This window comes from Abramis brama (assembly GCF_963993115.1).
Source record: "Abramis brama genome assembly, chromosome: 24".
Taxonomy (NCBI): domain Eukaryota; kingdom Metazoa; phylum Chordata; class Actinopteri; order Cypriniformes; family Leuciscidae; genus Abramis; species Abramis brama.
This window is the reverse complement of record NC_139986.1, coordinates 12,728,607-12,753,351: the sequence shown is the minus strand read 5'-3', so window position 1 is coordinate 12,753,351 and position 24,745 is coordinate 12,728,607. Positions and strand designations below refer to the sequence as shown.

At 37.7% G+C, this 24,745-nt stretch overlaps 1 protein-coding gene across 1 annotated transcript; it reads left to right on the top strand.

Moving 5' to 3' along the window:
- Window positions 1-2,631: 2,631 nt before the first annotated feature.
- nphp3 (nephronophthisis 3) lies at window positions 2,632-24,654 on the top strand (the record flags this gene model as incomplete). Its single annotated transcript, XM_084102241.1, has 27 exons — window positions 2,632-2,955; window positions 3,942-4,067; window positions 4,343-4,493; window positions 4,848-5,000; window positions 5,074-5,207; window positions 5,290-5,450; window positions 6,308-6,485; window positions 7,182-7,256; window positions 9,485-9,640; window positions 12,374-12,477; window positions 12,573-12,687; window positions 14,408-14,551; window positions 15,082-15,179; window positions 15,284-15,386; window positions 15,467-15,549; window positions 15,767-15,905; window positions 15,993-16,157; window positions 16,379-16,473; window positions 17,206-17,328; window positions 17,419-17,608; window positions 17,689-17,930; window positions 19,765-19,840; window positions 19,957-20,084; window positions 21,049-21,289; window positions 21,457-21,582; window positions 21,696-21,811; window positions 22,390-24,654. The coding sequence occupies 27 exons, from the start codon at window positions 2,632-2,634 to the stop codon at window positions 22,553-22,555; spliced, it is 3,912 nt and encodes a 1,303-aa protein (XP_083958367.1). The 3' UTR covers window positions 22,556-24,654.
- Window positions 24,655-24,745: the final 91 nt, after the last annotated feature.

The following is a 24,745-nucleotide window of genomic DNA, read 5'->3' as shown; positions in this document are numbered from 1 at the left end:
CACAAATCACCCCAGACCCACAAGTTTGAAAAACTAGCATGATCCAGCAGTTAAGAGCTAACATCATGCTAACTGTATAGACTCATTGTGTAGCCTACTAAAGCACTAAAACATGTGTGAAATGTTTTCAAACTTGTCTATAATTGTTCAGACACTACAATCAAAAAACCTTAATCATATAAATTTTACTTTGAAAGGGAAAAAACTGTATTTTGCACTAAAATGTGCTTAACTCTCATGCCATGTGTCTCTGGAGGACGAGTAAAAGTGATTGCTTTTCAAAATTATGTGGTCACATGACCAATTTCTTCTATGGTTTTCCAGAAACAAGGGTGGAACTACTTCCCCCCCTGGCACAAATCACCCCACTCTCCCCTACCTGAATACAGTTAGACTTACCTGAAAAACATGAAGAGCTACTTATTTCATTTGTGATGATGACAGTATCTCCAGGTGCTCCCTTGAGAATCAGACCAAAAAAGTTATGTGCACCCCTGATTATTACTTACAAATTTATTTAACCATTCATTGTTTTATTGTTTTTTGTTCTTTACTTTTAAACAAAATCATTTTGATTCATAACTTCTCCGTCTGACTTGATCACAATCATATTTACAACTAACCTAATTGCCTGCACAAAATATGATAGCATTGTAATAACAATGTGTAAGGATAAAGCTGACAGTGGCTTCATAAATGAATTAAAAACATTAAAAAGCAGAACACACTGATGCACATTCTTTGTTTTTCATTTTCTAGAAGTATAGTGTTAAAAAAACTTGCTGCATTTTTGTGAAGAAGGTAGGCTACACCACCAACTTACTCCAACGAAAGTGACTTGAACTCACCTGACGTCGTAAACACGACTTCCCACATCGTAAATACGATCTTCCCAGGAAGAATTGGATTCAAGAATTGGCACTTATGAATCCTTACAGTTGGATCTTGGGGAATTGAATCCACTAGTGAAACCTTATGTTAAAAATGTAGGTGTTATTATGGACTGTGATTTTAAATTGGATAAACAGATTAACTTGGTAGTTAAATCTAGTTTTTTTCCAATTGAGACAACTCACCAAGGTGAAATCGTTCCTGTCTTTTATAGACTTTAAAAGACTTCTTCACATTTTTATCTCATCGCGTCTGGATTATTGTAATGGCCTCTATATAGGCATTAGTCAGGCCTCCTCTCTTCACTGGTTGCCTGTCCATTTTAGGATTAATTTTAAGATTTTGATGTTCGTTTTTAAATCTCTAAGGTCTTGCACCTAAGTATCTGTCTGAACTGATTGATTGATAGAGGATATACAGCACTTTGTTAAACACTTGCTGTTTTTAAAAAGTGCTTTATAAATAAACTTTGACTTTGAAACTTTGATAAACTTTGAATTGAACGCACCATATGTCTACTCTTCAGCTAAACACGTAAAAGTATGTAGTTTTTATTCACACGAGGCTTACTTAACAAAAATGCTTCAGGTTAACTTTTTGGTCACACTGTGGACCCGTAGAAGAAGGCGTTCCTAGTAACGCGGTTGTCAGGAAGACAGTGGGAATAAAACGTGTGCATCGGTATGATTTGTTTACCTTTATGCCTGATATGCCAGCAGAGTTTATGAACACGTTACTTGTCGATATATATTTCGGGTCTTAAGATCGATATCAGTTTTGTCCAGGTTTATCGTCCTGGATCTCCTTCATCGTCTCGGTTGGGTGGAGAATTTTTCTTCACTCTGTCGTCTCCAGGATGACCGCAGGGTTCAAGACAGCAGTTTTAAGGTGATGTTTAAGCTTTATTACTTTAAATATGCAATTATAAAAATATATGCAGTGTTTGATTTTGATGACAGTGTAAAGAAAAGTAGAAATCTGCGTGTTAACCTGTCCTGTTGGGATATTCACATCGTAAGATATTGTCTGTTTGCATAACTTCGCCACAACGTCTCATAAATGTTTCCATCTTATTATAATCTCAATTGCGAGATAGACACCATAAGTAAGTTATGCACAATGACTTTTTAGAAGTGTGGTTTAGCCTAGGTGTCTAAAATACTTTTTGGAGCCACTGTACTTTGAAAATATTTATTTCCATTACGTTAACTTGGTGAAAGAACTATGGACTTTTGCTATGACAACAAAAGAGTTTTAAAAATGAATGCATAGTGCATTAACCATGGACCAAACATATCCAGTTGCTGTAAATATGATATTTACCCCCAGTTTCACAGACAAGGCCTAAACCTAGTCCCAGACTAAAATGCATGTTTGAGATGTATTAACTGAAAGCAACTTGCACTGTATCTTAAAATATGTCAGTGTCATTGTTTTGTCTGAAGATACACACCAGTAATGTTTTTTTTTTCTAAGGCAAGTTTATAAAAGCTACTTAAATGCCCTTGTTGAACTAAGGCTTAATCTAAGCCCTGTCTGTGAAACCGGGCCATGATATCTCCTTAAATAAAACAAAGCAAAACAAAACAAGACCTGTCATCCCTGCTGCTCTACTGTTATGGTATACAGTTTCAAAATTATACTTAAAGTTAACAATTAAAAGTGTTTCCTTTTTCCAACAGAACCATCAATGCACATTCTGGAAGAGTGATCTAGCTGACTGACATCTCATCAGTGGCTATGGGTACGGCGTCCTCTCTGGTGAGCCCCGGTGAGGTGATTGAGGATGCGTACGGTGGTGAGGGAGGAGAGGCATGCGAGATACCGGTGGAGGTGAAGCCAAAAGCACGTCTGCTGCGGAGCTCCTTCCGCCGCGGGCCTCGTGTCATCGGCGCCAGCTTCAAATCCACCGGATCGGTGGAACTGGAGTATGCAGCGGAGTATGAGCGACTCAGGAAAGAATACGAGATCTTCAGGGTCAGCAAGAACAATGAGATCGCCTCCATGCAGAAGAAAGAAGCCAAGCTGGATGAGGAGAACAAGAGGCTGCGTGCTGAGCTGCAGGTTTGAGAGAGAATAAGATAATCTGACCTTTTTATGTGGGTCAATGGCAAGTAAAAATGTTGGCCGAAGAAATAAAGAAAAATCATTTAAAAAATTTAGTTTAAAACAAATAGCAAATTCTTGGACGTGCTGTTTCAATTAATATTTCCATTCATTCACTGTTTCTATTCGTTTTTTAATATGCCTTTGCAAAACTTTCACACCATCTTCAAGAAAAAATGAATTTCCTGAAATTGAATGGCTCTGAAAATGTAACTATAGAATAAAAATGTATTACAATTCCCTACACTATGCATATGAGTGTACACAGCTTAGTCTTTATTTACAAAAAGGTTTATATATTCTATATAACATATTTTTCAAGGTAAAATTTATATATGGAATTTATAAATGTGTGTATTTATACAGCTCTGGTAAAAATTAAGAGACCACTGCAAAGTTGTCAGTTTCTCTGGATTTACTAATGCTTGCGTTTGAGTAAAATTAACAGTTTTGTTTTATTCTATGAAATACTGACAAAATTTCTTCCAAATTTAAAGTAAAATCATTGCCATTAAGAGCATTTATTTGCAGAAAATGACAACTGGTCATACTAACAAAAATATACCATGTTTTCAGACCTTGAATAAATAAGACAAGTTTATATGCAATTTTTAAACAATTTAATAACCTTAAATCTAATCTTAAATTTGTTTTAAAAAGTGGTAAAAACCTTTAAATAACCTTAAAATAAAAAGGTATTTTATTTTATTTTTTATTAAGCAGATTTCTGCATGTTGGTTGCACCACATGACTTTGATTTGGTGGACAAAAGTTTTTCAAATATAAAAAAGCAGTGAAGCAGTTTTGTTTTTTCTAATGAATAATTATAACAGATTATGCCAAAATCACACCTTTTTTTTCTTCTTTTTTTTTTTTTTCTTCAAGAATTTAATTCTTTTAATAATATTTTCCCCTTCATTTTGATATCATTTTCTGGTTGTCAGGCTCTTCAGAAGACTTACCAGAAGATTCTTCGAGAGAAGGAAAGTGCCCTGGAGGCGAAGTATCAAGCCATGGAGAGAGCTGCCACTTTTGAGCACGACAGAGACAAGGTCAAACGGCAGTTTAAGGTGTGAATCATTCTCTTCTCTCATACACAGGAAATTTGTACCTTGCACAGTTCTAAATCTGCCCAAGCCCCCTCTTTTTCCTTTTGTTTAGTCTTATCTCTTTAGCCTATAGCTGCTCTAGTTTCAGTCTTCAGTTTTTGAGATTTCAGGATTCCCCCGTTCAGATAGATAGGACTTGGTCTTGGATGCCCGAAACAGACTTTCCTTGAAAGGGACTTTTGATTCTTTACCTTACCTCTCCTTCATCTTCATCTCTGCCCTAAATCGCCCGGCAGATATTTCGGGAGACTAAAGAAAAGGAAATTCAGGATTTGCTGCGGGCAAAACGAGATCTGGAGTCAAAACTTCAACAGCTGCAGGCTCAAGGCATTCAGATTTATGATCCAGCAGACTCGGATTCAGACGACAACCACACCACTGTCACTAGTAAGAGTGTGACCGATAAGTTTCACAAAGGAAACTATATTTTTACACTTTCTGAATAAAATTAAGATGAATCAAGTAGATTTCTTGCACTGACAACACTTTTCTTTTGAAAGAGGAAGTTGACTCTTAGGCTATCTTATTTTTTTTTATTATATTTTTTTTTTTGAAAAATATCTATCTGTCCATCCATCCATCTCTTTATTATTTATTTTAAAAAAGTACAACTTTTCTACTGTACCGCTAAATATTTTTAAGCATAATTTCACAAAACTCTAGATTGGAGCTTTATTGCGAAACCTAAGTTTTAAATCGAACCATCCAAGCTTTTATTGCAGTGCTATACTCTGTGTGCAGCCGCAGGAACTCAGTGTGAGGACTGGAGTGGTGGTGTGTTGGGCAGCGAGCCATCTATGGGCAGTATGATGCAGTTACAGCAGACACACAGAGGTCCGGAGTTTGCCCACAGTCTCATCGACGTGGAGGGGCCGTTTGCCAATGTCAGCAGAGGTGAGTTTGCACCTGTGTTTGTGTGTGTAGGTGTGCTTGTGTATGTGTTGATGTTCGTGCCTGTGTGTTTCAGATGATTGGGATGCAGCCGTGGCTAGTCTGCTGCAGGTTTCTCCTCACGTCTCTCAGGCTCTGTGGAGTAACACAGTCCGCTGCTACCTCATATACACACAGGAGACCAAAGCAGAGCTGCAGACCTTTATACAGGTACACGTGCTCCGATAACACCACTTATTTAAATGCACTCATTCTCATGTTTTAGCTGCATCTATTTGTCTCTCTCTTTCAGAATCATTCTTTGAGGCTGCAGAGGTTTTGTGAGGGTTTGGGTCATTTCTGCCTGAACGTGTCATTTCCTGAGGAGAAGGCCGCTCTATATGCTGCTGAACGGAGGCAGGAGATCGAGAGGAGCTCTGTGTGTGTGCTTCTACTCAAGTCTTCAGTATCCAGGTGACACTCTGGGCCCTATCATACACACGGCCCAATGCAGCATTAGGCACGATGCAAGTGTTTTTTGCTAGTTTCAGCCTGACGCAGTTATCATTTTCATGTCCTGCACCACGTTGTTTAAATGGCAAATGCATTTGCGCCCATTTGTGCGCCCATGGGCGCGCTGGTCTGAAAACGAGGTGTGTTCTGGCGCATTGTTGGCACGTTGCTATTTTGAGGCAGCTGAAATAGACTGCACCATTGACCAACAAAAATTGGTCTAAAGTCAATGGTGCAGTATATATTTTATTGTTATTTAGAGGACACATTAGTAATATGAGCCTATGGGCAGGTGCACAACTCGCGTACACTCTGCTTATTACACACACACTCTCATTAAACACACAGCAGCGCACAAACTAACCAAATATTAAAAATAAAAGGATTACAATGTAAAAGATACATTTTGTGTACATAAAGATATGGTGGAATCTGACTTGTCCCGTAGATGGTCTGCTTGCGCGCTTTAACCTCGAGCACGAGCAGATTCGTTTCCTCTCTGAAGACGCATTCAGTCTTTCCACTTGCAAATTGCGCCATGTAAATAGCAATCCGCCATGTCGCGAGTGCAACTGGCTTTTAAAGGGAATGGGAGATGAGACTCTGATTGGTTTATTGCACGTTACGCCCAAAACACACCCATTACTCATTAAGAGAATAGGTACAACACTTTTAGACCATGTGCCGGGCGCACTGACCATTTTTCCCGTCGTTAAACTAGAAAAAGTGGATTGCTTAGATCGTTAAAATAAAAATCTTTCTTACACTTTTTATGTTATCGTTGACATGAATCTCATGTAACTGTTTTGCTGTTTTAGCTGTGTTGTAGAGGATGTGGAGGAGGCGTTTGTGAAGACACCAGACTCTCGTCCTCTCTTGCTGTATTTGCGAACGGGTGACAGAAAAGGAGAAAAGGAGGAGGTGTCCACCCTCAGTCCAGCCACCAGAGACCTGCTGGAGAGAGTTAACAAAGCTGACAAAAGTGCCAAACTCAAGGTTGAGTCAAATGATTCAAATGAGCTTAAAATGGCAATTTCTCTTGAAAGTTTTAGAAGTGTTGAGGACAGTTCACACTGCACTCACACTGGAACAGACCAGTTTTTTGATGCTAAGATTTTACCCTCATCAGCTTTTCAGAAAAAAAGAGTACTGAAGTAAAGGTTGTTGTTGTTTTTTTTGATACAGTATAACACTACTTTCCTGAAGTAGTAGTAACAATAGAATTATCTTTTGGTATTTTAAGTAATTTAGATTTTATTTAGAACTGGCAACCACCATAATAACACTGGTGGTAAAGAGTAAAGCCACACAATACTTTTTCACAAGTTGATGAAAATACTAAGATACTAAAGGTGCACACAGTGGCATGCACTCAAATACAAAACACCATCATGGTAACACACATGAGTCTAAAATAATGCAATAACTATTAATTTAACAACATAAGATGTAACATAAACCCCTAATGTACATAACTGATAACAAAAATCTAAGAAGAAACATAATTATTAAAATGAAAAACCATCAAATGTGTCACTGGAAATGTAATTTTATGGCTTTTCACCGTAAATTACAAAATGATTTGTTATTTTTTACTTACAAAAATGGATATAAGATATTGTGAGGTGTGCAGTTCACTTTTATTAATTGTTTTTGATTAATTAATTATTCTTTGCTGCGTGTTTTCTGCAGGTAGTGGATCATGCAGGGTCTGTAGAGGAAGGAGCTGATCTTATCTTCTCTCAACTTGAAAGAATTATCAAACAGGTACACACACACACACACACAGGAACTTACAAGTGGGTGTTGTGGTCTATAGTATGTTGAAACTTCATAAGTTCTCACATAAAGTGATAATGCACTATAAATGCAGTCGTGCTCAGAATTAATCATACCCCTGGTAAATATGATGAAAAATGGATGTAAAAAATAAATCTGCATCGTTTATCCTTTTGATCTTTCATTAAAAAAATGGGCAAAAATCAAACCTTTCATTGAAGTAAAAGAATTGAAAGTGGGGGGGAAATCACATTATGAAATATATGTTTTTCTTCAAAACACGTTGGCCACAATTATTAATACCCCTAGAATTTTTTATGAATAAAATATCTCTGAAGTATATTCCCATTAATATTTACCTTTTTTTAGCACACCAGGGTGACAAGGAACATGAAATTGTCTAGCTATGACTTCTTGTTTCACAGGAGTTTAAATATGAGGAAACACAAAGGCCAAATTCCCTTAATCATCCATCACAATGAGTAAAACCAAAGAATACAGTTCTGATGTGCAGCAAAAGATTGTTGAGCATCACAAAATAGAAAGTGGCTGTAAGAAACAGCGAAAGAATTGAAAATCCCCATTTTGACCATCAGGGCAATAATTAAGTTGTTATAATCAACTAAAGATGTTACGAATCTGCCAGGAAGAGGACGTGTGTCTATATTGTCTTAATGGATGGTGAGGATGAAAGTTTGAGTGGCCAAAGACTCTTCAAGGATCACAGATGGAGAATTGCAGAGATTAGTTGAGTCTGGGGGTCAGAAAGCCTATTAAAAAAAAATCAAACAACCCTTACACAACCACATGTTGTTTGGGAAGTTTTCAAGAAAAATGCTCCTCGCTCATCCAAAAACAAACTCCAGCATATTCAGTGGTCAGACACGACTGGAACTTCAAACGGCACAGGGTTCTGTGGTCAGATGAAACAAAAAAAAATAGCTTTTTGGCAGCAAACACGCTAGATGTGTTTGGTGCACACAAGGATAAAAAGTACCCCATGTGTACAATTTAATATACCATTGGATCTTTAATGTTGTGGGCATATTTTTCTGCTGGAGGTCCTGGACTTCTTGTTCAGATACATGGCATCATGGATTCTATCAAATATCAACAGATAAAAAATCAAAACCTGACTGTCTCTGCTAGAAATCTTATAATGGGCCGTGTTTGGATCTTCCATCAGGACAACAATCCAAAACAAACATCAAAATCAATACAAAAATGTGTTAGGGAGCACAAAATGAAGCTTCTGCCATGACCGTCCCAGTGCCCTGACCTGATGAGTGGAGTGAACTGAAGAGAAGAAGCACCAACATGGATCTGGGAATCTGAAGGATCTGGAGAGATTCTGTATGGAGGAACGATCTCTGATCTCTTGTCAGGTGTTCTCCAAACTCATCAGGCATTATAGGAGAAAACTCAGAGCAGTTATCTTGGCAAAAGGAGATTGCAAAAAGGTATTAAATAAAAGGGTATCAATAATTGTGGCCAACGTGTTTTGGAGAAAAACATTTATTTTATAATGTGATTTCCCCCCCACTTTCAATTCTTTTACTTCAATGAAAGGTTAGATTTTTGCCAATTTTTTGAATGAAAGATCAAAAGGATAAATGATGCAGATTTATTTTTTACAGCCATTTTTGATCATATTTACCAGGGGTATGATTAATTCTGAGCACGACTGTATGTCAACTTAAACTGTTAACTTAAAACTTGGTAAATATTAGGCAACACAGATGTTGGGTTAAACTTATAGCGTTTTACTCATTGCTTACAGTGTCAGCCAATATGCTGGGATCATTTTACCTCATAAATGTTTATTATTTTACAAATATTTGATATACTGTATGATAATAATATACAGTGAACTTGAATATGTTTTTAGGCCTACACACAATTACAATAGGAGCAGCCTCAGGGCACTGGTAAGTGAAAACGACTGGTTTCACAGTCTGGTTTGGCATTGAAAAACAGGCAGTGGGTAACTTTGAGGTTCTATATCATTTCTACAATATAAAATTGACCCAGCCACCAACACAACAGCTAAGTTATAAAAAACACTTTCAAAATAACCCAACATTGCATACAAATATAAACATTGTTTAGAGTGTGGTTCACTATTTGAGGTTCTGAAAGAGGAACTTGTCTTCCTTGTAAGATTGCCTGATTTTCAACAAAGATAATTTTTTACAAGATTCTCTCTCTGTCTTCAGGAGTTGTTGGGATTGGAGTTAGAGGAGAGTGGGGCGGAGGAAGAGAGGGAAGAGGAAGACTCTGGTGATGTGCTGTGGGATCTTCATGATGAGCAGGAACAGATCGAGGCATTCCAGCAGGCCTGCAGTGCTGCTGCAAAATACAGCTTTCAGAAGGCATGGCCTCTATCATTTTATTTATTGATCATTATTGACAGTGTTTACATGCACCCTCATAATGTGATTATAATATAATTTTGGTAATATTGTGATTAAACTCTACCTCAAGCAAACACAATACTTTAATCAAATTGAAGCAATTAAGCTCATAATCATATTAAAATATGTGGCATATTTTGATTATAATCACAATAAACAGGCATGTAAACACTGTAATCGAATCGATTCCATTCTGACCAAAGTGTACATGAGTCTGTGACTTTTTTTGTTTTGTGACGTGGTCATGCGCAGATTCATAAACATAAAGAACACTGAAACTATATAGAACAAGACATGATTGTGAAAATGTTATGTTCCATTTAGTTTCATTCTCATGGATTTCCTTGTCACCGTTGTGCTTGAGTCCTAGTTTATAGTTTGTTTCCATCCTTTCTGATTAGTTCTCACCTGTTCCCTGTTCCTTTGATTACCATCCTCTGTGTACGGTATTTAAGCCCTTAGTTCTTTGAGTTCAGTGGTTCCCAACCTTTTTCAACTCACAGCCCACACAACCAAACACATATGTTTCCGCGGCCCACTGCAAATATTTTAACTGACCCCGCTATTTGTGTCGGGTCAGTGACTGAGCACTCAGAAGCAAAGATTGACCGTCTTTATTGAATAAACTAGCAGTGAACAGAAAATGTAGATAACGGGTCACCAAGCCTCGAGAGACTCGGGCTGGCGCTGCTCAGGAAAATGGGAGAATCAGATCCAGGCAGAGGTTGGCAGCGGGTAGACCGTCAGTGGAGCAATCAGTCAGACAGAACAGGCAGAGCAGGGTCGAGACGAGCGGAGTAATAGAAATATCGATATACTTGCACTGCAGTCCGCCTGTTTCTTCTCAAGCAGGGAGATAACTCCCTCGAGGATCACAAGAGGGCTATCTTAGATCAGACGTTCCTCACTATCCCGACCGGTCAAGGGCACGCCTGCCCATGGAAGGTCCTCAAGGAAGCTTCACCGCAAATGTGGAGTGGGTGCTGGTTCAGTGTGAATCCCCATTGACTGTCTGCCTCGCTGATGTGGACTACGCCCCATTCTGGACCTAGAACTGGTTCTGGTTCAGCCCAGTCCCAAGTCGTCTTCGTCTCTGCTGGTTCAGCCCGCTCCCAATATTACACTTAAAGACACACTTCAGATGTTAATCAATCACCCATTTATTCATGTACACCATATTTCACTCTACATTGTTCGTGTTCAACCAACAACAACCGCACTTCCGGGAACTTCATAATAAGAGTCCCCTTCCCCTTCCTTTCGCTAAACAGTCATGTGTAATCTTAAACAATATTCAGCAATCAGCACAGAGGTATACATGTGCATGGACACATTTTATTTATTTATTTATTTTTTGTCTTAAACTTAACACCAAGTCGTCTTTGTCTCTGCTGGTTCAACCCAGTCCCAAGTCATCTGCGTCTCTGCTTGTTCAGCCCGGTCCCAAGTCGTCTTTGTCTCTGATGGTACAACCCAGTCCCACGTCTTCTTTGTCGCCATTGGCTCTGCCTAGCTCCAAGTCACCTTCTTCGCTATTGGCTCTACCTAGCTCCAAGTCGCCTTTATCAACATTGGTTCTGTCTAGCTCCAAGTCTCCTTTGTTGAAGATAGTCCTGCCTCGCCAACCAGTTCCTTGGCCTCGCCTCTACTGTCTCCCTTCAGCCCCTTGGCTCCTTCAGTGGTTCTACCCTGCTGCTCAGATTAAGGTTAGAAACCTCAAATTGTAGCTCCGCCTTGGTTTGAGGATCCGTCAGCTACACCTTGAGCCTCTGAGCTGAACCTCGGCTCCACTGTGGTCTGTTATCCCTCAGGCTCCGCCTTGGCCCTCCAGGCCTTTCGTGTCACCCTGGGACTCCACTCATTAAAGATTCACCTCTGCTGATCAGGCTCCTGATTCAATCTTGGCTCCTCCCTCAATCGGCTCTGCCGTGGGCCTTTGTCCTGGCTCTGTTGCAGGTCATCCTCTGGCTCCTCCCTCAATCACATCCTACTTGGCTCCTCCCTCCATTGTCATCACATTGATGTTTCCCTCAGTCAGCCCCTGCTTGGTTACATCTGTCTCCGGGTCCACATACTCCTCTGGAACCTCTGAAAGGCATCACATATTTTGGGTGCTGAAGAAACTGAGTTTAGGCTGACAACATTGCACAACATGCATATAATGCAGTTTACTGATGGTCAAAATCAGTCATTTTAGGTGCGTCACCGGAAAAAATCCAGTACGTCCATAGAAATGTGTTTTGCATTTAACATAAGTATATTAAAACAGTGGCCAGTAACACACCTACTGTATGTGAGTTCATCGTTTGTGCTGTGCATTGAAAATGTCAATAATGTAGGTAAAAACAACCACAATTCTTAGCGGTATAATGAAAATTGCATGTAAACGGGAGTGAAGAGGTTTGCTCATGTCATGTAAACATCTTACTGCGTCCTTACTCTGATTAATAGAAATAATCACATTATTGGTCCATATATAATTGAGTTATTGATAAAGTATTTTAACTAATGAGTAGACTCACAAGAAATCTGAGAAAAAATCTGTGAAAATTTGATGAGAGCTGAAAGTGCTACACTCATATTGATGGGTAAAAGTATTATCAGAGCAACGTAATGTTAAATAAACTGTGCACAAATGGCAGGAAATGTGTAAATTCTATGAGTTGAATGCTATATTGGTTCTTTTCACAGTATGTCGACCGACTCAATGACATGGTAGCCGCCCCTCCTCCCACTCCACCGCTGCTGGTGTCTGGTGCACCCGGATCGGGCAAATCTCTTTTGCTGGCTAATTGGTTATTTCATCTTAATTCTAAATATTAGGTATTATTGCACAATAATTCTGTATGTCAATTTTTCACAAAATAAACAATTTGTCATTTCTATGCAGGATAGAGTTACAGCAGAAACACTCTCCCAATACCCTCATTCTTTATCACTTCACGGGACGTCCGCTCTCTACCAGCACAGACCCTGTGCTCATCATTAAACGCCTCACAGTGAAGGTGAGATCCAGACACACACACACACACACACACATTTTACTCTGTTAGGCTCTTTAAACTGTAAAAGAACAGAGGCGGACAGTAGAATCAATTTCTTTGTAACTAGCGCTTTATTACATGCAGCCTGCACTATTGGAGGCTATTTGCACTGGAATTGTTTTTTTTTTTACCATTGGCATATTTAACCCTAACATTACTATAATCCTAGGTTGTCTTGTCCTGTTGTTCATACTTGGTTTTGAGTGGTTGATTTACAAGATTCACACTGTACATTTGTAAATCCTGGGTTAACGCTCTTATATGCATGTATACAAGCTTGTCTATCTGTGAAAATATTGCCATGTAAAATGTTCTGTTAATCTTAAGTCTTCTGAAACACTCCAGTTAACATGTTTGGCATAATTGTTCAACATTTTAAAATGTCCCTCAGGGGCTGAAACTATGCACATTACAATTACACTACCGTTCAGCTAGTGCAAGTCTCTTGTGCTCAACAAGGCTGCATTAAATTGGTCAAAAAACAGAAAAAGTTTAATATTGTTAAATATTATTAGTTATAGTTTAATAACTGTTTTCTATTTTAATATATTTTCAATATAATTTATTACTGTGACAAAGCTGAATTTTCAGCAACCATTGCTCCAGTCTTCAGTGTCACATGATCTTCCAGAAATCATTCTAATATGCTGATTTGGTGCTCAAGAAGTATCGCTTATTATTATCAATGTTAAAAACCATGATACATTTTTTTTTTCATGATTCTTTAATGAATAGAAAGTTCAAACTAAAAGCATTTATTTGAGATAAAAATCTTTTGTAATATTATAAATGTCTATGAGAAAACAGTAGTTAAGAAAGCATCTGATCATAGCAAAGTGGTTATGTTTGCACAAGCTCTGCAATTCCTCAGTTATGTCACGTCATGTTTATTTATACAGCACTTTATTCAATATATTGTTTAAAAGCAAGCAGTTTTACAGTATTAAACATGAAAAAAAGTGTCAGCGTCTCTTTCAATTAGAATTACAACTTCAGTTTTTACTATAAAGCGGCTCTCCAGTGTATTCATGTTTTTACTTGAAGAACAGAAGAAATAAACTGGAGAAAAATCAGAGCACACCTACCTATTACCTAATTGTAACAGAACAATGGTAGTTCAAATGTGTTTACCAGCCGGAGTGAACTTTTCCGGAACTGTGAACTGTTTGTCCAGCTGTTTTGTTCCAGAACAAACTTTTGTTTTGGCCTGATTTTGTTCGAAATGACATCACACTCGTTTGTTCTTCGATTTCACTTGAACTGTTGTTCGGTGAACTGTTTCCCAAACAAAGCTGAAGGTTTCTTCAGAATCTGATTATGTGGATGAAATTTGTTAGATGGGAAGGTGTAAATATCATCCAGTCATGCAAGGAATTCAGAAGAATGAATGGAAAATCAGGAAGCGATGAAATATCTTGATAAAATATTCTTGAAATATACTTGCAGCCCTGTCACAACCTGAAGCCCTGAGAAATCATCATTGTATGCAGAAAGAGGAAGTCTAACATTTAATAAGGTTAACCTGTTTTCGTTGGTGGTGGTTTAGTCTCCTGTAAAGTGTTTGGTTTTAGTGTAGAGGTGAATGTTACATAAAGGGTTTATAGGCACACATTTTAAGCAAAGTTAACTGAACCTAAAACTTTCCTCTGAACCACTTTTTCCACCTATATGATCCCTGTAGCTGCTCCAGCATTTCTGGTCTATCTCCGGCCTCTCGATGGACCCTTCTAAGATCCTCGAGGAGTTCCCACGCTGGCTAGAGAGACTTTCCGCACGCCACCATGGCAACATTATAATCATCATTGACTCCATTGACCAAATACAGGTAACGCTTCCTTACATTAACTTCCTCATTGAGCTGTGGTGTGATCATGTTTAGAGATCTCTGCTACTAAAGAAACACAACTAAACACCTACATGAGTTCAAATCAATTGATTTTACACTGTCACTTTGTCATAACAGTTTACATAATGCTAAAATAGATAGATAGATAGATAGATAGATAGATTGATTTCAGCAAGTATCTATCTGATCTATTTATCTATCTTATTCCCTCCTAATTTTACATTTTGCTGTTATTTAACTGCTAAATTTTTTTTAATATTTTTTCATACTGTACATTAAAATGTTGCCTAAATTCACTTTAGCATTTAAAATGATTTATTTAGTTTTTAGTGTTTTATTTTGAATTTATTTAGGCAAAAATAGTATAATTGTTTTTATGTTTATTAGCCATTTATCAGTTGTTGATTATAGCATAAAAATAATTATCAGCATATCGTTATCTGCCCAAATTTTAATATCTAATAATGTTCTTCAGCATGATTCAGTTTGTCATTTTTTGTTTTTCCCAGAATGCCGAGCGGCACATGAAGTGGCTGATTGATCCTCTTCCTGCTAATGTGAGAGTTCTGGTGTCAGTTAATGTGGAGACCTGCCCACAGGCATGGAGGTCTGTGATGCACAAACACTCATAACTAATTTGATTTCAGATATTATGTATGTATGCAATAATATACACAGGTAGACAATCACCAAACATACAAAACTATTTAGATTGTGGCCCACACTGCACCTGGACCCACTCAATCCTAGAGAGGTGAAGAGTGTCATCAGCACAGAGTGTGTGAACACCGATCTCAAGCTCACCAAAGATCAGGTAAACATTAATGTCAGCCTGTGTTCGTCTGTGTTTATGTATGTGGCGTTTGAGTATCTGTCTGTACTGCTGTCAAACAGGAAAAGAAGTTGGAGAGACACTGTCGTTCAGCTGCAACATGCAATGCACTCTATATCTCTCTACTGGCCAGACTTATTACACAGTAAGTAGATGTGTGAGTGAGTGGATTGTGGATTTTTATAGTGTTTGTAAATTTGTGTCTACTTAAAATATATTTCTTGTTTGGCATTTGTATTTATGGCTCTGCATGTGCATGCAGTTCTCTATATGTATATCAGTTTTTGTATATCTATATAAGTCAGTGTATTTATGGAGTGGTGGGGGAATGAAAAAATAAAGATTTAAGTTTAATCTGACAGCTCCAGATCCTCCTGGACGTTGGACATGACTCTACAACAGTGCGCGTTGTGTCAAGACACAGTATCGCTATACAGACTGGGCCTGAAGTTGGCGCTAGACTCACTCAGCACAGATCAGGAAAAAAACATCATGAAAGAGGTGACCTGAAGCAGAGAATCACTCAAAATCCGATTCAGTGCACAATTGACTGTTTTCTGTTATTCACATGTATTTCTCCTCATGCAGTTATTGTGCCTGGTGTGTGCCAGTCACAACGGCATCAGTGAATCAGAGGCTTTGGAGCTGTTCCCAGACCTCAGTTTTCCCGCTCTCACCTCACTTCTCTATAATCTGGAGAGACTCCTCATCATTACTTACGCCTGTGGACTCATTCGCTTTCAGCACCCACAGGTGTGTGTGTCTCTGACTCACACTGTACAAAAATGTCCTCACATTTTAGCTATATTTGGAAATTTCAGTGTGTGTGATACTAAATATGGTACTGCGATCTTTCTTGGGTGAAGATCTCACTTTCACATCCCATTGACGGAGAAATAACTGAAACAGAAGTAAATTAAAGTGAAACTGGTTTGTGCTGGTGTACTGTATGTTCAACCGTGTATCATTTCCAGGCTTGTGAAGCGGTCAACCAAGAGTTTCTGGATGGGGGCAAATGCTGTGGATCCTACAGAGAGAAAATCATCCAGTTCTTTAGTCAACAGCTGGAGTAAGAACATCTCTTACCCCCGCTTTCACAGACAAGGCTTAATCCCAGACTAAAATGCATGTTTGAGCTGTTTTAAATGAAAGCAACTTGCACTGACATATCTCAAATTCATCATTGTATTGTCTCAAGATGTACACCAGTAATGTTTTTTTCTAAGACACATTTATAAAAGCTATTTTATGCCCTAACTGAACAAAGGCCTAATCCTGGCTTAATCTAAACCCTGTCTGTGAAACCAGGCCTTTATGTGTATTGCAGGGATGTGAATTTTTTTTTTTTTTTTTGTTTAATAATAAATGGTACCATTTTTATTTACAAGCGAGCACCTCATGATTAAGTGTTTACAATGTATCAGAGCGTTTTGCTTCATAATATTATTGTACTGTAAAATAAAAGTATATAATAATAATATAATATTAATAATAATACAATAATTATTACATTTTTATTTTACAGTACAATAATATTGCAGTAGCAATTTAATTTTGATAATTAAATAATAATAAAATGTTTAAAAAAAAGTACAAAAAAATATATTTATATTATTATAATCATTGTTGTTGTTTGATATTATTATTGTCGTTATTATAGTATATAGTCATGTTGAATGGGGGTAAAAAGGTTTTCTGACCTAAGCTGATCACATGCCTGATACTGTCTAGGAACAAAGCATTTATCTAAAAACTAGCTGCCATGTTAAATTGTTTTGTCGAATATTTTTTGACGGTTCAGGCAAGACAGAGTGACGTGGAGGGTGGCTGATGAGTTGCCATGGTTACTTCAGCAGCAGGAGGATCGAAGTAAACTCCAGATGAGTCTGCTTAACCTGTTCGTGTCCCAAAACCTTTACAAGAGGTGCATTCTCATGTTCCTGCTCTATATTTTCTTCTGTGTGTATGGCTGTAAATGTGTCTGAAATAACATCCATCTGATGTGTGTTCTTAGGGGTCATTTCTCAGAGCTGCTGGCGTACTGGCAGTTCGTTGGTAAGGATAAGAGCTCGATGGCGACGGAATATTTCGACTCATTGAAGGAGTTTGAGAAGACATGTGAGAGTGAGCAGAGCATGAGCCGACTGGCCAACCTGTACGAGACGCTGGGCCGTTTCCTCAAAGACCTGGGACTGCTCAGCCAGGTGATGCAGACAAAAAGACTGATGGTCATCTGTATTTCATTTTAAAGCGTGTATAACTGATGTGAATGTGTTGTTTCAAGGCGGTGGCCCCCTTGCAGCGCTCCTTAGAGATCCGTGAGACGGCTCTGGACCCGGACCACCCAAGTGTGGCTCAGTCCCTGCACCAGCTGGCAGGGGTTTACGTCCACTGGAGGAAATTTGGAAACGCAGAGCAGTTCTACAAACAAGCTATGGAGATTTGTGAAAACGCTTATGGCCCCGAACACAGCACAGTCGCTAGAGAACTAGACTCGCTCTCACTCCTCTACCAGAAACAAAACAAGTACACATCTTTTTTTCTTGTAGGTGTAGTAAGCGATTTCTGAGAATCATAATTGAACACTGTTGATATTTGAAATCAATCCAAACAAACACACCCCTCCCTTCATTGCTCCGCCCCCAAAATGCACAAACATGCAATGCAAGTGTGGATGTCTCTTTATCACAGCAGAAACGAAGCGAAATAAAGCTTCGCAAAAATTAATGCGAAGATGATGAATGAATGACAAGGAGGAGCAAAAATGTACATACAGTACACAAGACTTCATTGTTATTCATATTTTGCAGCACACCAGCTGCAGAGATGACATTCAAAACCAGTGTTACTCTCATAAGGAACAGAAACAAGGCAACCTATGCATCTGTTTTCAGGCCTTTCCGCTTGAGTCTCTCCGGGGCTGAAAAGTTTTTCTAATATTAACACGTGTCCTAAAGCTCTTGCCTGATCATAACCCTTCTTTTTCCAGTGATATTCCTCTGACCATTTCTCTTTTGTAATGTCTCTAAGGCATCTCTCTTTCTACAGTCTTTCTTCAATCTCCCTCTTCTCACTCTCCTCCCTTATCATGAGTGTATACGCCCCCTACTGCTGATTGGCTACAAGTGTGTTTTGGTGCTCAGTCTGATCTACTTTCAACAGCGTTTCTCAGAAATCGCTTACTGCACATTTAATTTCATACTCTGGTATGCATATATATATATATATATATATACTGTATATATATATATATATATACTGTATATACATATATATATATACTGTATATACATATATATATATATATATATATATATATATATATATATATATATGTAATTACAGACGCTTTGTTTCTAAATCTAGTGAGCTGCCTCTCTGTCTATGTGGGGAACTATTTCTGAGGCAACACCCTGTCCGAAATGGGTGACTAAACTGAAACCCTTTACATAGCCAGCAAATAAATTCAAGAACCATGTAAAGCTAGTAAATGTGGACATATCAGGACATTTTTTAATTTTGATTTACGGGCCTGGAAATCTTAAAAATAGCTAATATAAATTGTTTTAGTATGTCAAATATTTCATAAACTAGAAATTGTTCTTTGTATATTTATTTATAGATAACTGGAAAAAGTCATGAAAATCCATTGGTCAGAAGTTGCTAAGCTTACAAATTGATAGTCAATTTATAAGATTTTTTTAATGTTTTTGAAAGAAGTCTCTTATGCTCGCCAAGGGCAAAACATGTGGTAAAACAGCAATATTGTTAAGTATTACATTTTAAAATGACTGATTTCTATTTGAATATATTTTAAAATGTAATTCATTCAAATGACAAAGCGGAATTTTCAGCAGCCATTACTCCAAGTCTTCATTCTCAAATGATCCATCTGAAATCATTCTAAAACAGTTGAAACAGCTTTCCTGCTTAATATTTCTGTGTAAAATGTGATGCTTTTTTTCAGAATTTTGATGAATAGAAAAATCAAGAGAACAACAATTATTTGAAATAGATTTTTTTTTTTTTTTTCACTTTTGATCAATTGAATGCATCATTGCTGAACGAAAGTATTAATTTCTTTATAAAACAAAATCTTACTGACCCCAAACTACTTTTTAAAATGTTCTTTAATTTCCTTGCAGTGCATTCTGGGAATGTCTTAAATGCACATTTGACACATGATGCTACATTCAGTTTTAGCAATCTTTCCTGTAAAAAAAAAGTAGGCGGCTCTCTATGGTTTGGAACAGATTCCTTTAGACCCTTTGTTCATGAATAAGTAAAACATGGGGTTCAATACATTATATTAACATCATATACATTTATACAAAACAAATTCTATTTAAATTTTATCTAGATATGAGCAGGCTGAGAAGTTGAGAAAGAGGTCAGTCAAGATCAGACAGAAGACGGCACGACAGAAGGGCCACATGGTGAGTAAAGGCCAAATAGTAATTTTTAGGGACATTTGGTCCTACTCAATGGAGTGTGAATTCAGAGAAGTGAAAAACAGTCATTCTTATACTGTAATTGTGTGTGTTCTCTCTAGTTTGGTTTCACTCTTTTGAAGCGACGGGCACTGCAGTTGGAGGAACTGACTCTTGGCAAAGACTCAGCAGATTGTGCCAAGACTCTAAATGAGCTTGGAGTGCTTTATTACCTACAGAACAACCTGGAGTGAGTAAATCTTTATATTTTAAGATCTGGGATCTTTTGCAATTAATTTTTCCAGTCATGGAAAATGAGAAAAATATCTAAATGCCCTGTAAAATAACAAGTAGTCTTGGAAAATATTATAGTGTTATAAAATGTTTCACTACATTTTTTTTTTACACACTTAGGGTTAGTGTTACCGATACAATTTCAGTAGCCATTACAAATATCAGTAAAATGCAACTATTCTTGATACAAATTGAACCTCAATGGCATTTTTTGTATCAAGGCAGTGTTCAAAGGTCAAAAAACCATACCCACGAGACCAGTTGCTTATTTTATTTCTGCACACTCGCAAATAACAGATTGGTCCGAATGGCTTACAACCCTTGTTCATTTACATCTGAGTGCAAATTATTCTCAAGCAATGACCCCTGGTCTTTTGGTTGACCATTATCCTCACCTGAAAACCAATTGTAGGACATTGCCATTTTGATTGTTCTTCAAAGAAGATTGTTCACAAAAAGCTCTTTGTACAAAGCACAGTTGCAGTGTAGACCTCAAAAAAGCTTTGCACACATCACGGAATCATCACAGCAGTGACATCATAGCATGACATACCATTCTCTGAGTATTAGGAGGTCATGTGAGATTCAGAGTTTCTTTACTCAACACCAAAATATTCTGATATTAATAATATAGCCTAATACATAATAAATTATCACTCAATTCAGTCTCTGGTGAAGAGATAATAATGTAATGTCAAGTAGATAAGTGAGGCTAAAAAGAGGAGCACTAAAACTTTAGTATTGCACTTGTTTGGCACATAAATGTGCCTTGAAGACAGTTGAAAAGAAGTGTCCTTTTCTGAAAAGGCTTGAGTTTTATTAAATGAGTTTGTAAACCAGTAGTAGTTTATTTACAATGAGCATTTCCCATTTGCAGTCATATAATAGGCATTTTAACATGTTGTTTTTTTATAACCCAGCGCCGCAAAGATGTTCTTGACCCGATCCCTGGAGATGCGTCAGCGTGTGCTGGGGCCGGATCACCCCGACTGTGCCCAGTCTCTGAACAACCTGGCCTCGCTCCACAGCGAAAGAAAGGAGTATGAGAATGCCGAGGAGCTGTACGAAAAAGCACTAGACATCCGCAAGCGAGCGCTCGCCCCAGATCACCCATCTCTCGCCTATACCCTCAAACACTTAGCAATGCTCTACAAACGCAGGGTGAGAAACCACAGGAAAGACTCACAACACACCAGCTCTGCAGAACATGTAGCAATCAAGTGGCGATTATGCATATATTATTTTTGCAATGTTTTGTCTTTTTAATATTGTTAATGAATTCCTGACCCTTTTTTAATTGGCTGTGTGTGTGTGTGCGTGTGTGATAGGGGAAGCTGGAAAAGGCAGTACCTCTGTATGAACTAGCTCTTGAGATAAGAGAGAAGAGCTTCGGGCCAAAACACCCCAGTGTGGCCACCGCTTTGGTTAACCTTGCCGTGCTCTACTGCCAACTAGTGAGAAAACATCTCGGATTTCATCTCAGATTTCCACCTGTTGGTTTGTAAAACTTTCTGGTCCACTCTGTTATTTGATGATGTGACTCATGGGATGTGTGTTTATGTTGCAGAAGCAGCACAGTGATGCACTGCCTTTGTATGAGCACGCTCTAAAGGTATACGAGGACAGTCTTGGCCGACTGCACCCGCGTGTCGGAGAGACTCTGAAAAACCTGGCTGTACTCAGGTTAGCCATATTTTATTAGCTCAGCCAATTCATGGCACAATCATTTTAATTCAATTCAATTTGAGTTTATTTGTATAGTGCTTTTTACAATGCATATTGTTTCAGAGCAGCTTTACAGAAAATGCTTCTTTCAGTATTACAGTTATGAAGTATTCTGTTAACAGACAGATGAGCGAATCAAAGTAATGTCAATATGGCGGTAATGTACAGCTATAATGTAATATTACAATGTAAGGATAATATGACAGTTTTGAATGCTGATCCAAAGTTTGCATCATCTGGAGTATTCGCAAGGGTTGGCATTGTCTTTAGTCTTTTCAAAAAGAATAATATTTACAGCACTCAAATATGGAGTGCCTCAAGGGTCTGTATTAGGCCCCCTGCTGTTTTCATTACGCTGTCCCTTGGAAATATTGTTTTATATTTTATTTTATTGTAAATAATATATTTTAATGTAAATAATAGAGGAAAAGTCTTATCTAAACCATATCCATCATGACTTGGACCAGTAATTAGCCACATGGCAACTATTCAGAACACCCTAGTAACAGCACCATTGCAACCACTCTCTTTTTCAGCTATGAAGAGGGAGATTTCGAGAAAGCTGCTGAACTGTACAAGCGAGCAATGGAAATAAAGGAGGCAGAGCCGTCTCTGGTGTGTGGTAAGGCCCCCTCACATCACTCATCCAGCGGCGACACCTTTAGCCTGCGAAGCCCTGCCCTTCCTCACACCTCAAGGTGACACCTGAACGGGACCCCTCAACACTTAACTACGGTGTACTCTGGCCTCTATTAATGAATCCATATCGGCCACACTTGTTATGTTCAGGCCTGTGCTTGAATGCCTCAAGCATGTGAAGTCTACATGGAACAATCAAATATGCATTGGGATCCAACTCCGTTCCAATTCCTACTGTAATTTACAGTATAAATCATCAGTGTTTCAAATGTATGCTCACTGCCACTGGGTGCTCTTTCTCAAAAAGGCAAAACCTGAGAAAGTAAGCATTTTATACCTGTGATTTTCCTGTTGTATGTGCATCACATACAACACACACTGTTGAAAGCGATGTGTTACTGTTGTACAATGACTGTTGCAACACATCACTTTATTGCATCAGCATACCAGTGACATTTCAAGTGCACTGCTGTTACACAGTGAGGTGTTGTAAAATAGAGTTTAGTGAAATCATCATGAACAGAATGGTGTTTTTTATGGAATGCTACCTCAGAGTAAAAAAAAAAAAAAGGGTAATTGGAAGTTTTGAATTTTAAAATAAAAACATTTAGGAGATATAGTCAAGTTAGATATGAAGTCGCAATTATGAGATGTGAAGTCGCAATTGCGAGAAAAAGCATCACAATTACAGCAAGACAGATGAAGACGCAATTAGGAAAAATTGCATTGCAATTACGGGATGTGAAGTCGCAAATGCCAGAAAAGTCACAGTAATAAAAAATGAAGCCGTAGATACAAAATGTGAAGGTGTAAGGTGAAAAAATAGCCAATTCCAGTATTTCTTCTTTTAGACAGCAACAGGCATCCATAGTTATTGATTGTTCATGCAATGCAAAAATATTATTTACATTTTCTCACTATATGTGCTTGATATACAATTTTTTCAATTATCACTGACTATTATAAATGATAAGCTTGAGTATGAATATATGTCAACAGTAATGTTGAAGAAGTGTATTTACCTTGGTATTTTAAGAATCATGTCTATTCCAAAGCACTCTTCACAGTACAAACATCCTGGAAACAAATATAGTCACATCACATGGCATGTGATGAGTTATCTATTCACATTGTTTATATCACTGCTGACTTCAGGATATGGAAATTAATCTGAGCATAACTTTGTGCAGCAGTTGCTTTCAGATTCAAGCAACACTGAAGTGAAGCAGAATGGAAGTTTCACAGTCTCAGCTCCTTCCTCTGGCCTATGACTTGCTTCCTGCAGGGAAATTCTACACCTTAACCTTAAAAATTGAGAACAGTTGTAAAGTGCAAAGCATATTTCACAGTATTACAAAAGGACAGCTGTCATGCATAGCCATAGAAGACTAATAGCATTAGATTATCTTTCAGGTATTCATTAAAATGATCTGATTGTATTATATTTAATATCTTATTTATTATAAAGGTCTCACACATTTGAGTAACACCACAGAGCACAGCATGTGAAATAATGTTTCTTGTAATGCAGTGCCAGTATATGTGGATTATTTCATACAATGACTGTTCATCTGAAAAGTGCATCTACATCCGTATGATATTATGGCCTATATATTTATATTTTATTTAGAAATGGTAGTTTTTTTGTGCTTTTTTTAATTCTGCAGATTGTCTCTGTGTGAAATACTTTGTATTGTATTGTAATTGCATGTGCCAAGTTTTGATGGCCTGACCTGTTTACATAGGAGGGATATATGAATGAATGAATACAAATATAAAAGATTGTATGGATGCAAAATCATGGTAGATATACCAAACTCCAATTTCTCAGTGTCTGCAAATGCTTAAAATGCAATTATTTGAACACTATTTGGAAAGGTGCTAAAGCAGATTCGGTCTACTAATGTGCCTCATTTTGTAGCAAAATCATCTTGTAACTGTTGAATTCTGGGACAACATGCTAATTATAGAATAATTTAATCTTCCATAATGTCTTGTATTATATTATATTGTATTGTATTAGAAGATTTGTGCAAGTGCTTAGGTGTTGTTTTATAACTTCACTGCCAAAAGGTGTTTTATACCCAAATTCTTCTAATGCACATGATCCATGCACAAAAGAATATTATTGTGTATTGAACCAATAAATGTATAATTGAATGAAAATAACAGTTGAAGAGTTTTTTTTTTACTCAATGCAATTGAAACAGATTTCACAGTCATTGCTAAGGCTCCATGACATTTATCTTCTAG